At 41.4% G+C, this 17,153-nt stretch overlaps 1 protein-coding gene across 2 annotated transcripts in view; it reads left to right on the plus strand.

Moving 5' to 3' along the window:
* SLAIN1 (SLAIN motif family member 1) overlaps positions 1-17,153 on the plus strand; it is a 57,135-nt gene that overhangs the window by 25,406 nt on the left and 14,576 nt on the right. The window contains exons 3-5 of one of the 2 annotated variants that reach the window (XM_050907605.1): positions 7,674-7,823; positions 9,750-9,899; positions 12,146-12,484. In XM_050907605.1, the coding sequence (XP_050763562.1) occupies positions 7,674-7,823; positions 9,750-9,899; positions 12,146-12,484 (639 nt within the window). Of the gene's footprint in view, positions 1-7,673; positions 7,824-9,749; positions 9,900-12,145; positions 12,485-17,153 lie in introns of those variants that run through there. The other variant, XM_050907613.1, reaches the window with a different exon arrangement.

Consider the following 17,153-nt stretch of genomic DNA (forward strand, 5'->3'; position numbering starts at 1 on the left):
AACTAACATTATTTTTCGGTTTTCCTAGGCTTAGAGGAAAGTGGGCAAACTTTATTAGTTTTCTTAGGTCCTCCTAATCTATCACTGTGTGTCCATGTGGTGGGTTGACCCTTGCTGGATGCCAGGTGCCCACCAAAGCCGCTCTATCACTCTCCTCCTGAACTGGACAGGGGAGAGAAAATATAATGAAAGGCTCGTGGGTCGAGATAAAGACAGGGAGAGATCACTCACCAATTACTGTCACAGGCAAAACAGACTCGACTTGGGGGAAATTAATTTAATTTATTACCAATCAAATTAGAGTAGGGTAATAAGAAATAAACCCAAATCTTAAAAACACCTTCCCCCCACCCCTCCCTTCTTCCTGGGCTTAACTTTACTCTTGAATTTTCTCTACCTCCTCCCCTCCAGCGGCACAGGGGGACAGGGAATGGGGGTTCCGGTCAGTTCATCACACATTGTCTCTGCCGCTCCTTCCTCCTCAGGGGCAGGACTCCTCACACTCTTCCCCTGCTCTACTGTGGGGTCCCTCCCACGGGAGACAGTCCTCCAAGAACTTCTCCAATGTGAGTCCTTCCCATGGGCTACAGTTCTTCATGAACTGCTCCAGCACGGGTCCCATCCACAGGGTGCAGTCCTTCAGGAACAGGCTGCTCCAGCGTGGGTCCCCCACGGGGTCACAAGTCCTGCCAGCAAACCTGCTCCAGCGTGGGCTCCTCTCTCTCCACGGGTCCACAGGTCCTGCCAGGAGCCTGGTCCAGCGTGGGCTTCCCAGGGGGTCACAGTCTCCTTCGGGCATCCACCTGCTCCGGAGTGGGGTCCTCCACGGGCTGCAGGTGGATATCTGCTCCACCGTGGACCTCCATGGGCCGCAGGGGGACAGCCTGCTGTCTCACCATGGTCTTCACCACGGGCTACAGGGGAATCTCTGCTCCGGCACCTGGAGCACCTCCTCCCCCTCCTTCTTCACTGACCTTGGTGTCTGCGGAGTTGGTTCTCTCACATATTCTCACTCCTCTCTTCCAGTTGCTGTTGCACAGCAGTTTTTTCCCTCCTTCTTAAATATGTTATCCCAGAGGCGCTACCACCGTGGCTGGTGGGCTCAGCCTTGGCCAGCGGCGGGTCTGTCTTGGAACCCGCTGGCATTAACCTTATCGGACATGGGGGAAGCTTCTAGCAGCTTCTCACAGAAGCCACCCCTGTAGCCCCCCCGCTACCAAAACCTTGCCACGCAAACCCAATACAGTCCAAACTATAGCGGCACTTGTTTTCATTAGACATTTGAAGCTGAGCTTGATTGGGGTTTTTTTATTATTTTAAAGTTGCACGAGACGAGTGTTTAATCTCTTCTTTACTTTACATGGCAATCCTGTATATTGACTGTTAAAACCACTGTGAAAATGTAGAATTTTGTAGAGAAATTCCATTCGTGCAGAAGATGATCAAATGAAGCCATTTCATTGCTGTGTAGTTTCTCACTAGCTGACCTATGTTAAGAGCTTGAGAAGCCATAGGATTTAGTGTAGGAAACCAAAACCAAAGAAAAATGTTGGCATATGTTTGTTCAGTTGTTATAGTCTAATTATGGAGGTTCAAGGGTAAGGATGTACACTAAATTGTATTATGGAGACCCCTATTTACTGACTCTTGAAAGGAGTCCCCTTGTGCAGTCTACACTCAGGGAGTTTCTCTCTGTTATCATTGCAGCTGGGGAAGAGGGGGTGCTTTGCCTCTCTTGACCAAGAAATCAAGGGGCAGAAACAGCAAACAAGCCCTAAGAGCATTTTCTGAGCTGTGTGTGGCAGTGCAAGGAAATAGTTTTGAGCAATGACAGATTCAGTGTGACTGAAAATGTGCATTAAGCGTATGAAGTGTGGCTCTGTGCTGAAGGCAAAGTTTCTACCACTAGTGGGATGGCTGAGGGAGCTACAGCTGTGGTTGGGAAACCATACGTGCTGGAACAAGCTGTTGAGATGACCACGGCTGATGGCTGTGGGAGACTGGAACTAGGAGTGTGCTGCATGAAAAGTCAAGAAGTTCACTGTACAATAACATTCAACAAGATGGGAATATGTACATGCCCCAGATTAACTTCCAGTTTTACAGGTACAACTCAATACTCTTACTCGCAGTTACGAGAGCTGAAAACATTGCTGTCTTGGGCCTGGAACTTGTAATCTTGTAACTAATAAAACCACAATTTTTTCAAAAAAGTAAGTTTTTAGGACTTGTAATTGCAAAGGAAAGCTTTGAAGCACTGGGTTCAGATAAACCCTGGAAGGTGTTACAGTCCTTCTCTTTTGAGCACAGAAGCCCAACGCCTCACCCCGTGAAGTAGACCTAAGGATTGTACGTTGTTCTAAGGTCCATGTGTTTGGGAGCTACTGAGATACTTGAAAGACAGTTTCTACTTAGGCTTTGCTTTGAAAACTTAGCTATTTGAAAATCTGTTCCTGGGCGGGGGCACCACAATGTTGGTTGCAGTTGAGTGTCTAGCACCTCTCTTCTACCTCAGACTGCTTCAGGTTCTTACAGGAGCTCTGGGTTTTCCAGGGACCCAAGTGGATTTCTTCAGGCTGGTGAGTAGTAGGAGCCCACATTTCCCACTTCTTGAGCAAGTGTCCCGACAATGGCACTATTCAGGGAGTAGTGGGAGCTACCTTCATCTCCTCTTCCTCTGGCTGTCTTTTCATGCATGTTAGACACTTACCTGTTCCCAGATGCACATCTGACTGCGGGAGTAGTTTTCAGATTCTGAATCACTGTTTTACAGGGACCAAAAGTGCAGGTTAAATACCTGTCTTTGGGAGGAAGAGGTTAGGTATGCCTCACTGAGGTGATACTTCTTAGCTGGTTTAGACATTCTTATCTACGGTGAGGAGAGGGTTTTGAATTCCCTTCTAGCACTCTTGAATTTCTCCAGCGATTAACGAAATACTTCTGTTTCCCATGCAGGACTGTGCATTTTACTCCTGAGAGAGATATTTTGCTTTTAAGCGTGGCTGCTGTGCAACCACGCATATGCAGATTGCACCAGGGAAGTGGTTTGGGTTTCCTGCTCTAAAGAAAGTATATCGGCAGGAAAGTGCTGTGTGTTCAAAACTTGCAGTTTTGAACTTGCTGGACTGACAGTATTGTAAATATTCCTCCAATGTTGGCTCAAAAGAGGGTTTTTGTTCAGGCTGTGTAATTACTACCCATATTCAAATGTCTGCATATATGCAATTCAATTTATTTTTAGCTTGAGCTTAAAAAGTATTTTTGACTCTGGCCTGAAGGCCTATATAAAACTTAAGCTAATTGAGTGGATAAACAAGATAGATAATGCCTCATAAAATTTAGTGTGTTTAGTCAGTAGTACAACACAATTATTTATGACTTTATTTGTTTTAAAGACAGAAAACAATAAATATTTTTTGTGTTGCTTAGAGTGAAAGTAAGTTCCTGTTCTGGCCAACTGAGTTCACTGAGTTTCATAATGGAGTTATGAGAATGGAAGGTGTTTAAAATGTGCATGTACTTCTTTTTGTTTCTTGGAAACCCTGATATCCTTAGCGATATAATGTCCTAGGTGTATCTGACTCATCAAGTAGAGGACCTGTACTTGATCTATCCCTGTTTACATTGGTGTAACTCCACAAAATTAAAACAACATAATGAGAATCTATGCCGATTTTTACCTCGTGTCCCAGCTTATGAACCTTCCCATTAATTTGAATAGCAAATTTCATCTTCACTTTCAAAAACATGCTTGTATATATGTTTGGAAATTGGGTACCTTATGTAGCTTAAATGAGAAATTGCTTTTAGTAAAGGAATTGCTTTCAATACGGTACAGCATGCTGTGGTTTTGCAGGGTACTCCATTCCTTTTGAGCCATGCAATTCTGTAGATGTTTACTTGTTCAGGTTTTCATGTGAAATTTTCCATCAGTTCTTATCAAATGCTGATTATTCACAGGAGTCAGTATGGTGAATATTTGTGTTTATGTAGTTGCTCATATTTTTCTATGTGAGTTACTGTTCTCATCTATTTTAGCATTTTGATATCTCCAATCAAAGTTATAAAAATAAGGTCTTAATTTTTAAACCTTCAGTTGTGTTAGTAAATATTTTAAAATTATGAACAGGCTCACTTATTGCTGATTTTATTTTTTAAAGGAAAGGTTTTGTTTGATTGCTTATGTAGTCATTTTGACAAGTCCTTTTTTAAAATATTAGAGTAGACATTGTGTAACGCAGTACGTTATCAGCAGTCTAGTTACTAAGAATTGATCAAAACCAAGGAAATCACATCCAAAAAGTTGGGCACTTCCAATCTAACTGCAGACTTTGATGACTGGGACAATTTGTGCTTATTGTATTACTGAATATTAGTTCCAACAGTTTCATGCTTCAAGAAGTCAAATTGTTAATGTGTTTAACTCTTTGCCGTCAGTAAGTCAAATGGATTTTTTGGCTTCTTTTCTCTTGATGGTTCTTTAGATGCCCCTGCTTTCCTTTCCATGGCTGATACTTTTTCTTCCTTCAGTGCATCTTCAGTATTAGGTACTCAGAGCAGGATTATTCACATTTCTATTCAATTGCAAAGGTTAGAAATGTTCTTTGTTTTTAAAGGGTTCCTGAGTCTCTTATTTCATCTGTGGGCAACTGGAGTTGGGGCTTTAAGAAGAAGCTACAAATATTGTAAAATTCAGAGCTTAAGAGCTGGGCTTTTAAACTTAAAATAAAGGTCTTAACAACATTGTCTCATCCATGCATACCACGGTGGTGTTTTATCGTGCTAACCAGGGCAGTCTCAGAATCAGTTTGGAGCAAAATAACTGTCCTAAAATGAATATCCATTGCACAATTTTGGGATTTTACAAATTTTACATTAATTTACGTCTTTGCCTAGATGTCTGTAGCACTTGCTTCCTACATGCCTTTTTATGTTTTTGGCATTAGCACAAGACTTCAGTAAGTCTAATTTTGCTGTCTTTGTTAATACTGTAGAAGTACTCAATATATACTTTGATATTTCCGTTTGAAACCTAATGAAAACCATTTTCTGTCTTTGATCCTAAACAATGGAGTTAATCGTATGCCCAAAAAGTGTCAATCCTTTGCTGACACTTAAACACTATGAAGTTTTACTTTAGGCACAGTGGCAAAAGTTCTTGAATTGGGGATATTTTACGTTGGTATATCTAGAGATTTAGTATATAGAGAGATTAGCGTAGATAGAGTTTCTTGGCTTCTTCGTCCATCTTTCCTTGAGAACACATACTATTTGAAAGAGGAGTTTGAAATCTGGTTTGCCATAAATACTAATTATATTCTTCGTGTGGGTTCTTGCTTTCATAGTCACAATAACTGTTGCTTTGTGCTTAGTGGGCCAGCTCACAGCGGTTATTGTAGAGGGTAATGAATGATGTTTATTTGTGCTGTATGGTTGACCACATCTGTGGGTGAGAACATGCTGGCAGCTAATTGGCCTGGCAAATGATCAGGCTGCTACAAAACAGGATCTTGTGTTAGGCAGAAAAATAAAATCGCAAGGAACTGTCGTCCCTTGCTCCTTACGGATGGTTTCTAGTGGAAATGACAAACATTAGCTGTGGATATGATATTGAGATCTACTCTATTGCATACATTTCTTTCAATGAATGCCTCAAATCAATTTGCAGTTATTAACTCCTTGTGAGTTAATCTCATCCCCAGTGATTTGTGTTAATTACTAGTTTATAGAGTTGTATCCATCTGCGTTTGCTCTCCTTTTTGTCCTGGAATGCTTGCATGCTTGACTTTTGAACTGATCACGTTAGTGAATGTTAAGGACAAATAGCTCTGCCAGGAAGTCTGTGTCATGTGGCTTGGCATCAAGCAGTTTCCTAGAAGTGGTGCTGATGCTGCTCCTAGTTAAGATCTCAGACCTTTAGGGTTCTTTAAGCTTGAAGGAACTAGAATCATCAAAAATGAGGGAATTGCAATAACTCTTGGATGAGGAGGCAGCAAAGATCACAGTTTGAATTTTTATATCTTACTAATGTGTAGTTTAGCTCCCTCCCACAGAGACTGAGCCCTTTGCCAGCAGACTGCTTTGTGCTGGTGCTGGAACCAGGCGGTTGCCTTCGCTCCAAGCTTAGCAGCACTAGTGGGAAGAGTGGAAAAGACTGCTTATTCCTTAGAAACCCAAGAGTACCTTTGAGTGGGTCAAAGCAAAAGGAATAGGGAGGAAACAGCATCTTTCGGACTGACGACGAACAGATTACTCCAAAAGGTTGCAAGGATGTGATTGACAGCCCACCAATGAGATACACCTCCCTGCTGTTCCCATGGCCACTCGGTGTTGATGTTAGCAAGAAGGAATAAAGTTCGTATGTCCCGCTAAATAATTTTGGTGACAGTGAGGTTTTAAAATAGAGAGGGCCTGAATATTATTTGAATATCTGTGAGTGTTTAAAACGACTGGGTCAACAGGTCCAAATAACACGGTAGATTTGTGGTATTAACTAGCCATTTGATGGAGAATAGCTTTTGAGGGCTTTTGGGCCCTTCTGGTTTTGAAAACTGGTTTGCGGCATCTGACACCGCAAAGTACACCTGCGAAGCATCAAGGTTATGCCATTGATTTCTAATATAGGTATAGGTATTTTCCTAGCTCCTTCCCTTGTGTTACTGTACATAACATCTGTCAGGACAAAATAGATTCTATCACAAATAAACATGGGATACTATAATTTGTTTTTCATCTGTACAAACTTTGCTTGTATCTGAATGAGTTCTCTGAAATTTACATTTTTAAATTTTTGCCTTTTCCTTCTACTTAAAACAACTTTATCTGTAATATTTATTTAGTTTCTGAACAGCATGTAGATATTGTTTATTTTACCTTTTGAATGCATGTTAAAAAATAGGCAAACCAAAGGGCAGTTGTATTCATATTTTACTGGATGAGCAAAGAGAATGTAAATTAAATAAGCCTTTAGCTTTTTTGCCTGCTCTGAGCTCTTTGTGATGTTATTGAGCAGACCAGATGCCTTGCAAGTTTGTTGTAAGCAATATGTAGAAAAAGAGGTGCCCCGTTTTATTGTTTGGTTGATCCTGCAAAAAACAGTGAAAAAAAAATTTCATGCTTATATAATCAGGAATTTGATGCTGTAAAAAGAGAAGGGAAAATATGGTAGCTTAAAAGCTTGCTGTGGGATTACAGTTGGTTTTAGCACTCAATGGTTAAGCGTCTTTTACTGCTGTGTCTCTGAACTCCCATAACTGATAATTTAACTGCTAATTCAATTGTGTGATGATTGATTGCCATGAACAATTCCTTGAAGAGCACTACAAATTTCATCTGTGTTTCTCTATTAACTGTAGTGGTTTTTACTTCCTCTGTTACTTTGTGTGTTGGCACCCAGTGATGTATGTGATGAATATATACCAAAATGGTGTATACATAGAAAATGGTAAACAAGACATATTTGCTAGAAAACTTTTTGAGGCTCACTTTTACATGTAGAAGGCTGTGCTGATCCTCTGTTTTGCTGCTGAACTTTGACCATTATTTTCCTTTTGCCATAAGTAAAAAATATATAATGAGCAGATTAAGATGAGATGATTTTTCTCTCTAACAGCATTATTCTATTTATAACTATAAATCTTTTTTTCCCCCCTCCTCCCTTGCATCTGTAACAGCTAGCCGATGGCGGAACCTCTTCTCTACACCTGTCTCCTTGGCTTTTCCCTATAGTCCTGTTGCGAGACTCACCCCATATACCAATGGCTTTAATAGTCCCAGCTTCTCTAAAACCTCCAGTAAAGCAATACTAACACCTGAACGGACAGGTAATGCTTATCTTTTTATTGATTTACAGTGCTTACAGAATTGCTCAGTTTAATCTAATCTTGCTAGCATTTAACAGCAATACATTGTTCGGATGATTGTATATAGACTCTCATTTCAGAGGGAGATTTTTTTTTTAAATGACCTAAAATTTGGCAATTAACTAGTAGTGTAGGTTATCTTCTGTGTTACACAGCATGTTATAGGAAAGTGATGCTAGTAAACAGAGCCCATTTCTCAATAATGGTTTCCCTGAGAGTATAGTTGCAACTGTGTCAGTTTAAACAGTCCCCAGCTTTGTCTGCCCTTTACTGCTCATTTCTGCCCCACTGTGCCCCTTCCTTATGTCTACAGAAACGTTTGTGCAGCTGTGTAATGAAGTTGCAGGGAGAATTTCTCTATAATAAAAATAGCCAGCAGAATCATGGCTGTTTTCAAGCTGGCATTGTTGCTACTATCCAAGATTTATTTTGGGTTTGCCACTGATTTTCAGGGGACACAGGAGTTTTAGGAAAAACACAAACTTTCTATGGACTGTAAATTGCAAAGAGTTGCATTTTTCCTTCTTCGCTACAGGTGTCAGGAGTCAATTTATATCTATGACTTCTCTTAAGCTGCAGTGGCAGTGGAGAAAACAATCTTCTGGGGAAGAGGCATTAACATTTTATTGCTGGCAGGAGCAGGTGTGGTCTAAGGAAGTTAGCATCAGTGTCCCACTGATCTGTGCGCAATTTTCTTTACAAAGTGTGAAATCAGTGCAGAAAGCCCTGATAGGGATATGGGCACTGCAGGTGAGATACAGCTCCAGACTGAACACCTGGTGTAGGTGTCTGTGTGAGTGAGATGTCTAAGCTCCCCTATTCAACGGGATGTAGTTTAGTCCCTAAATGAAGGCATCTCATGCTATTTGAGATACCCTCAGGTATCTTGTCTAGCTTACCACTGCTGCTCCAAAAGGGCACAGCTGTTACTACCTCTGCAAAACCTCAAGGACCATTCTAACTTGCAAATTTAAAAAAAGCAAACACGTTTACCCCTTACAGTCCTTCCAGAGCAAACTAAGCCCCTGTGTGTCCTTTTCTGTTGGAGGTATTATTAGAGAACAGCTGAATTTAGGATCAATTTTAGGTGGCTGCTTTGAGCAGTGCTAGAGGATGCAAACACATCTGTGGTACAAGCACAGCTGATGAGCCGTAGTCACAGCAGTTCTCGCCCTGCAGGCTGTGGGCCTCTGGTGGTCCAGAGGATATTAGAAAGTGATTTACTGTTTTATTTGAAGAATTATTCTTTAAAGTTGGGCAACAACTAGCTCACGCAACTAATTGCAATTTAGTTTATATTTTACTATCACGCAGGTAAAAAGTAGAATCCAGAGCCATCTCCAAAAGTTAGCTCTGTGAAGGAGGCAATGCTTTCTCTGTTGTTGCATAATGTTCAGTCTTAATTATTATTGTCATTGATTTATCTGATGATTCTAAACAATTTAAAAAAAAACCAAACAGTAAAATTTAGGTAAATGGCTCTGATACGGAATCTGAGTGCTGAGCAGAAGGTGGTGACACATCTACACTTGCTTTTCAGAACAGAGTAGGGAGAACCACAGTCCCATAAGAAGGATTCAAATGCAGATGTGTTCAGATTATGCTAACGAATCTGAGCTGTATCAGAACTGTAGTGGGTAAATTATTCATTGTCTGGGCTATGTGATGCTATTTTGGGAACAAGCAGAGGAATTCACGATCCGTTACTACGCTTACTACTTCTCACGAGTATCAAAGCCCTTTGTTAGTGGATTGCACTACACTTCTGAAAGTTTTTATCTGTTTTACAGAAAATATTTCGAGCTACTGTAACATAAAGGGCAGATAGTTGTGAATGAAAGATGACCAGACGTATTCACAGACTAAAGGTTATGTTTTCTTACATAGGTTACATTTCTAGGAGTTCCCCTTTGAGCCCACAGTCATCAATAGACAGTGAACTGAGCACCTCAGAGCTGGAGGATGATTCCATCTCCATGGGATACAAGCTGCAGGACCTCACCGATGTTCAGATCATGGCTCGTCTACAGGAGGAGAGTAGGTGGCTTTTTTTCATTTTTCAAAATAGTCTGAGGAAGATTTCCCCTAACAGTCAAAACTGCTCCAGTCTGGTCTCAGTCAAGTGGATCTTTCTTAAACGATGTCGCCTCTTGAGTGGCAGGTGGAAAAACTCTTCACCGGCGCAGAGAAGGTGCGCACATTGTTGGGTTCAGGTTAATGGTACTGGATCTTTCAAAACTTGATGCTTATGTTTTTCTGAATCCCAGCTGGTAGCTCCATACCTGTTGAGTACATTTAGATTTAGAAGATTTATAATGTCTCACCACATTAATTAAAATAATTTCGTTTGTGAGGAGGGAAGATGCTAAAGCATTTTTCTCATGCATACGTTTCATGAGAAAGGTGAAAATAAGCAGCTTTCGTGGATTTCTTTGCCTCTACTTTAGTTTTCTTAATTGTCAGATGAATTTTGAAATTAATTCCCCTTTAAACCCTGAATTGGGACATTTAAATTTAACATTTTGGTTTGAGACTAGTGATTATGCACAAATCTGAGTCCAAAAGTTTGTTTGACATAGATTATAGTTTGGCTTGATAGTAATTTTTGGAAAATGTCTTTATTCATAAATGAAGGGCCTTTGACTTAGAAGTCACTCAGACAGTAAGTGCAGTATCTTTCTCTTCTCACTTCCTATTAGTGCCAAGTGAGACATCAAGGAGGAAATGATGAGATGAAAAACAAGAGAAATTCAGAGATGGTGACTGAAGGAAAATGCCAAGCAATAAGTGATTAAATAAAATAAAAATAAAATGTGAAGAAAAAATTAGAGCTGCGATCTGGCTGCAGCAAACAGACTGAGCAGGCCGGAGCGATCACTTGTCAGCAGTTGAACTTGCTGAGTGTCTGGTAGCACTCGTTATGTTCAGCAGAGAAATTAGCAAGTGTGTGAGACTTTCCAAGATAGCTGAATTGTCAGCTGGCAAATGTGTGTAGTCACAGCTCGGAAATTTTCTGATATTATGTGAAAGTTATAATAATAAAAAAAAAAATTACGACTATCAAAGATACAAAGGATTGCATTACTTAAATGACAGCTGCGCTCATCTCCTTCAGAGTGAGGTTTAAAAAACGACTTCAGGTACTTAGCTCTTTAAGGAATCAGGTCATTGGTAAACTGGAAGGAAAAACACTGTTTTTCTTCTAATCTATGTCAGGTGTAGTGGTTGTATCTCATCCTTGCAGTAGCAGCTGGTACAGAATGTTTGAGCACGTGACAGTTGTTGTCCACTTAATCCTGTGGAAAGTGGTAGTATTATACGTGCACGCAGGCACGCTCTCTTCACGGCCACAAATAGAAACTCCCACTCGAGGAGGGGCAGGAAAGCATATTAAGAAGTTTCCATTATGAAGCAAAGACATCTGTCAAAGCTGAGGGCTTTTTGTAAATCTAGGAAAGTGGTTATCCGCAGCTATTGGCAGAGTTACTCGGCTCCTGGAAATGGAATGTACATCCCCTTTTTCCCTGGCTACTGTGCAGCTGGGAAAAGGGAGGATGTACAAGGGATGTGGATGTTTCCCTCTGACTTGACCCGGAGCAAACATGCTCTTCTGGGGCAGCGCTAATAGTGGGACGGTTTTCAAAACCTGGTGGTCTGAGAAGGGGGTGGTAGGATGCGTACCTGGCTAAAACACAGCTGTGTTACCACTAAGCCTTGTCCGTGAGACCGGCTGCTAGCAGGAACTAATTCTGGTTCAGGGAGGTTGGAGAGCCAGGATATTTACATGGGTTATAAGTTTAGGAAATGTCATTGTCAGCATTTTCATTGCATGAATATAAAAGTTTAATAGCAATAACTTGGAAAACTAATAGAGTGAGTGTTAATTCCTCTAATTAAGAGTGTTTAAAAGTTAAAAACTTAATACTCATGTGGTCTTTCTGTTGGCAGAGAAATAAGTGCCTCCTGAAGGCAATTCATCTTATGTTAAGAGAGGCATCTAAGACATCTCACAGGTACTGCATTTTGGAGATGCCTGTATTCTTTTTTTATTTTTTATTAAAAGAGGTCTTGAGGGAAATAATTCAGGCTTAGATGCCTGAAAGGTAGACACCGAAAGTTAGATCAGATGAATCCTACTTCAGATCTTCAGCCTGGTGACATTGTAAACCCAGTTCTTGCTGTAAAATTATGTCTACTTACCTGCTTAGTTTTGAAGATTGAAGTGCATGTTAAGAGTTAATCACTTAGCAGAAGCCGAATCATCCTCTTCTTGGAATTTACAGGCCTTAGGCAAGATTATGCTTCGACTTCAGCATCTGTGTCAAGGCACAGTTCGAGCGTCTCTCTGCATGCGGGAAAGAAAGGGACGTGTGGTGACCAGGAATACGATCGCTATAGTCTTGAGGACGAGGAAGAATTTGACCACCTCCCACCTCCGCAGCCGCGGCTGACTCGCTGCTCCCCCTTCCAGAGAGGAATTCCTCACTCACAGACTTTCTCCAGTATCCGGGACTGCAGGAGGAGCCCTACCTCCCCACACTTCCCTTCAAATACTTATCAGCAGCCCTACTACTCTCCTCAAGCCCAAACTCCAGAGCAGCAACCAAATAGGATTAACGGAGGTGGGTTGCATGCTTTTCTGAGAAGTGGTCTTTTCTCTGTGCAAAGTGCCAGTGCCATTTTAAAGATCAAGTTGTGTCAACAGAGTGAAGTGTGTTTAGCGTATGACAGCTAGATCAGTCCATGAATTGTGACAAGCAATTTAAGCCTGTGCAAATGATTGAAGTATGTTATTGTTAAGTAATTTGCTACAAAATGTAATCGGTGATCTGGTCATGAAAGTTGTTGCTTTAGTCTGTTTTAAAGTGCTGCAAGGATGACCACAACTGAAGAAAGAAGAAAAAGGAAAGAAGAGCATCTTTTAGCAGGCTAATAGTTGGTTAGAAGAACTGATCGGGCTTTCGAGCTTGGCCTATGCATATCCATCATCGATACAGTAAAATACAAAATAGGGTTTTCAGATTTTCATTCCCTTTCTTATTCCTGACTTTGCTGTTAATGCAGCTATGCGGTGAATCCGCGATGAATGCTTACAGCAGGGCTCAACACTCTCCTCCTGTTCCAGGTCTGGTAGGGCAGGCTGTTAAAGTAGTGGGAGATAGTGTCACTCCGAAACTACCCTGAGCCATTGCTGCTTCTTGCACTACATTTGAGATGTATTCCCGAGCCTCTGGAAGATTTGTCTCTTGGTGCTTACCCAAGACTTAAGTTTCCCTCCGTTGTTGCTGTTACCTTCCTTTCATTCCTTTTTATGATCACAATTTTCTTCCTCCTGCTGCATCTTACTTTCCTATTCCTTCCGTCTTTTCCTCAAGCTTATTCAAAACAGTCAGTTTTCAGTCAGGGTCTTGTTTGTAACATTACAGGTTACAGCTCACCCTTGGGCGAGAAAATAAATGTGTTGTTCAAAACAACACAAAGTTGCTATTTATAGAGTGCTACAGGTATGCATGTTGCTTTCCTGACAAATAAGACATGACAGGTTGGTGCCAAAAGCACTTGCATTCAAAGTAAGATGTGGTGTGGAAGTATCATCAACAAGTGGCAGTATATAAAGAAGGCTGACGTTAACAGAGGGTAGGGTGACGTGGGTATTTGTTAGTACAGCATATGTGCCATATTAATTTCAATGTTATTTTTCTTGCTGGTGAGGTTCAAGAATGGGACAGCACTGATGGGCTTGCAGAAATGTTGGGGAGATAGAAAGGACGATTATGGGACATTTTTGATTCAGGAGTAAGGGCAGGATGTGGTGCTGCGATCTTTTTATATGGTTCCCAAATGCTTTTTCAATGATTTTTTTGTGTTCCATGTCAGTGGAACTTAAGCATTAGATTCCCATGTGGAAACCTCAGAAAGTACTTACAGGGCACTAAAAAAGCTAGAGTCCTAGTTTATTAACTAGAAAGCATATAAATGTAAAAGGCCACCAATTTTACCACCCGGTTGCCTTTTTTCTCAAGAACTCTGAGGTGCTGGATAATCTGTTTGGTGTCGCTCAGAAGATGGACACAAGCGACTTCAGTTACCCATTTGCTGGCTTGGCAGACAGTCCTGTAGTAGCCAGTACCACTATCTTTAGAGGGGAATTATCTCTTCAGCTTCTGCACCTTCAGCCTCTGAGTCATGCAGTGCTGATCCACGTAAGTGGCAAATACTGATGGTGAGAAACCTTTTACTTTGGCTGTGTTCTGTTGGCAGACAAGGAGTCAAGTGTTTGCTGTATTGAGTATGTCTGAGTAGTATTACGACAACATCTTCTCATTGGCACTTCTCATCATCTTGGCAACAATTTCATTGTCTTTCAAGAGCTCCTACACATTGAAATGGAGGTAGGCTGCAAAATAAGAATTTGTCTGAAGCTCAATATGATGGATGGTGTGTTTCACACTGTTACAGTTTACCAAGGCAAATGAGAAAGAGAGGTGTGATAGATGGACGGGCTAAATTGTTTATTTACTGCTTTCAATATATGTGGAAAGCATCATCCATAATTAATGAAAATTGCACATACCACATGCTGTGCTCCCGCATGGACTCATCCACAGGTCACAGTCCCTTCGACTCGAGTTCACACTGGAGTTCCAGCCTGTCCCGTACAGGAGCACGGAAACAGCAGTGATGCCCTGGCCATCTGCCAGCCCAGGCGCATCACCGTTGCTGTTATCAAAATGTTCCCAGGCACAGCAGAGTAAGATGATAAGCACTACAGCAAGCAGCAAAAGCAAAAAGCAGCCACTAACGAACACTAGACTCTAATATACAGTAAGGCAAGCAAGCCCCATGGCAAGCACAGGAGCCTGCCAATTAGTAGCTAAACAGCAATAACAGCTATAAATTTGATCTAGCACATTCCAGCCAAACCTGTCATTATCTCGAACCTTGAAACCCCACGTTGGGCGCCAAAAAGGACTGTCTTGGTTTAACCCCAGCCGGCAGCTAAGCACCATGCAGCCGCTCACTCCCCCCCGATGGGATGGGGGAGAGAATCAGAAGAGTAGAAGTGAGAAACTCGTGGGTTGAGATGAAGAGAGTTTAATAGGTAAAGCAAAAGCCGCGCAGGCAAGTAAAGCAAAACAAGGAATTCATTCACTACTTCCTATTGGCAGGCAGGTGTTCAGCCATCTCCAGGAAAGCAGGGCTCCATCACGCTTAACCGTTACTTGGGAAGACAAATGCCATAATGCCAAATGTCCCCCCTTCCTTCTTCTTCCCCCAGCTTTATATGCTGAGCATGACATCACATGGTATGGAATATCCCTTTGGTCAGTTGGGGTCAGCTGTCCTGGCTGTGTCCCCTCCCAGCTTCTTGTGCACCCCCAGCCTTCTCGCTGGTGGGGTGGTGTGAGAAGCAGCAAAGGCCTTGACTTTGTGTAAACACTGCTCAGCGATAACTAAAACGTCCCTGTATCATCAACACTGTTTCCAGCACAAATCCAAAACATAGCCCCATACTAGCTACTATGATGAAAATTAACTCTACCCCAGCCAAAACCAGTGCACACTCTCTTCCCCCAAAGAGATCACTTGCGTTCTTGTATGTGCCGTCAACAGTCTGGCCCCTGGTTCATCTGATCATTTACAGAGCTCTCCATAAAAGAAGAGTAAGTGGCAAGTAACTGTTGAATTTTGGCACTCAGTCTGGGGTGAAGAAACAGTGTTTACTTTTGACATAATGTCTCCCCAAAACTAGTCTATGATATGTTTAGCTCAAGTACAATTTTTTGCTTTTAAGAACAAATGGTATGAGGGATGCTGTCCTACTTGCTTTTAGTGAAGTTTATTTGTTATGGTATGCTAGTTGAGGTACTCATTCTAACTTTAACTATCTGTACTGTAACAAATATGCTGAAGGTGTGATAAACTTGGAAAACTGTAATAATTCTTTTAAGAGTATAATATTGGTTGCCTGATGAGGAGCGCCTACTTTTAGATGCTGAGATGCGGGGGCCCACATGTGTATGAAGGGCCCAATTCAGCTGCCCACATACAAGCACTTAGGGTTGTATGAGGTACTTGGATGCACCCTGCTTGGCTTCACCATCGCCATGTGTCAGTGCTGTTTAGATGCCGTAGACAACCAAGGGTCTCTCAAATGGCATGAGGTACCTATACGGAGGCACTGACTTGTGCACTAGGTGTCTAGTCTCTCACTATAGCCAATGGTCTGCTTGTTCTCCATCCACAGGATTGCATTTTAGGTAGCAGAGAGATTGTCTGGGGTTTCTAGCACCCTTGTAATCTTCTGCCTGTGCTTGGGTTGAGAATACTCTCACAGATGTTTTCCAGCTGTGTTTGAGGCCATAATTTTGAACTTACACATTGTTCTTGCCAATGTGCTGTAGCAAAGTGCTGCCCCTGCTGTAATTTTGACACTCTGCTCTGTTTTAAATTGCTGTACATCTATTTTAAAATAAAATACCATACGTCTGTTTTAAAATACCACACCATCTAGCCCCCACTCTCAGGCCCAGGTTCTTTCTCTCGCCTTATCCCACCCGTGTCTGAGTGAATGGTACCAGTCTCATTTACTGCCAGTGCCCAACAGCTTGCTCTACTGAAAGGCTCCTGGTAAACGCTAGTGTAAAGTGGCAGATGTGTGCAAATGTAAATATGTTAAGATGTGAAATATATTAAGATGTGTTTAAGGTGTATTTGGAGCCACTTGTAGCATAGGCTGTAGGCATACCTGTTGTTACCTCTTAAACAACATTTTTGCAGCCATCAGCTGTAGTGTGCGTATGTTATCTTTGCTTTCTAATAAGTTTTATTTCCAGTTCTGGCAAGAATGCACTAGTAGAAAAGCTTTGCATGAGATCTGCCTTTTTTTCCTTATTTAATTACACCCTCTCCCTAAATCAGCTGAATTGTCTGTAACGATGAGTTACATCAGAAAAATTCCATCTGTGAACTTTTTCAGGCATTCTGGTTTTCAGGGATTTTGTAATCGATTAGTGGGTCAGAAATAGGTCATTTAAAGAAGATCTGAGAGAAACAGGAGGTGAATAGCTTTTGAGTATCTGTTGCAATTAGCTAAAGTGAGTCTGTCTAGTTAGTGTGTGTTTTATAATTTAACAAAGCTTTTAATGTGTTGGCAATGGAAAGATTTATGTTTATGCCTTTCTCCTCTTCCTCTAATTTGAAGTAGTTCATGGTTAACAACTTAAAAATGTTGCTAACTCTATTAATATCAAGAATATATTTAGTCATTTTCATATAAGAAATACCACC

The sequence above is a fragment of the Gymnogyps californianus genome, chromosome 1, assembly GCF_018139145.2.
Source record: "Gymnogyps californianus isolate 813 chromosome 1, ASM1813914v2, whole genome shotgun sequence".
In the NCBI taxonomy this organism is placed as follows: Eukaryota; Metazoa; Chordata; class Aves; order Accipitriformes; family Cathartidae; genus Gymnogyps; species Gymnogyps californianus.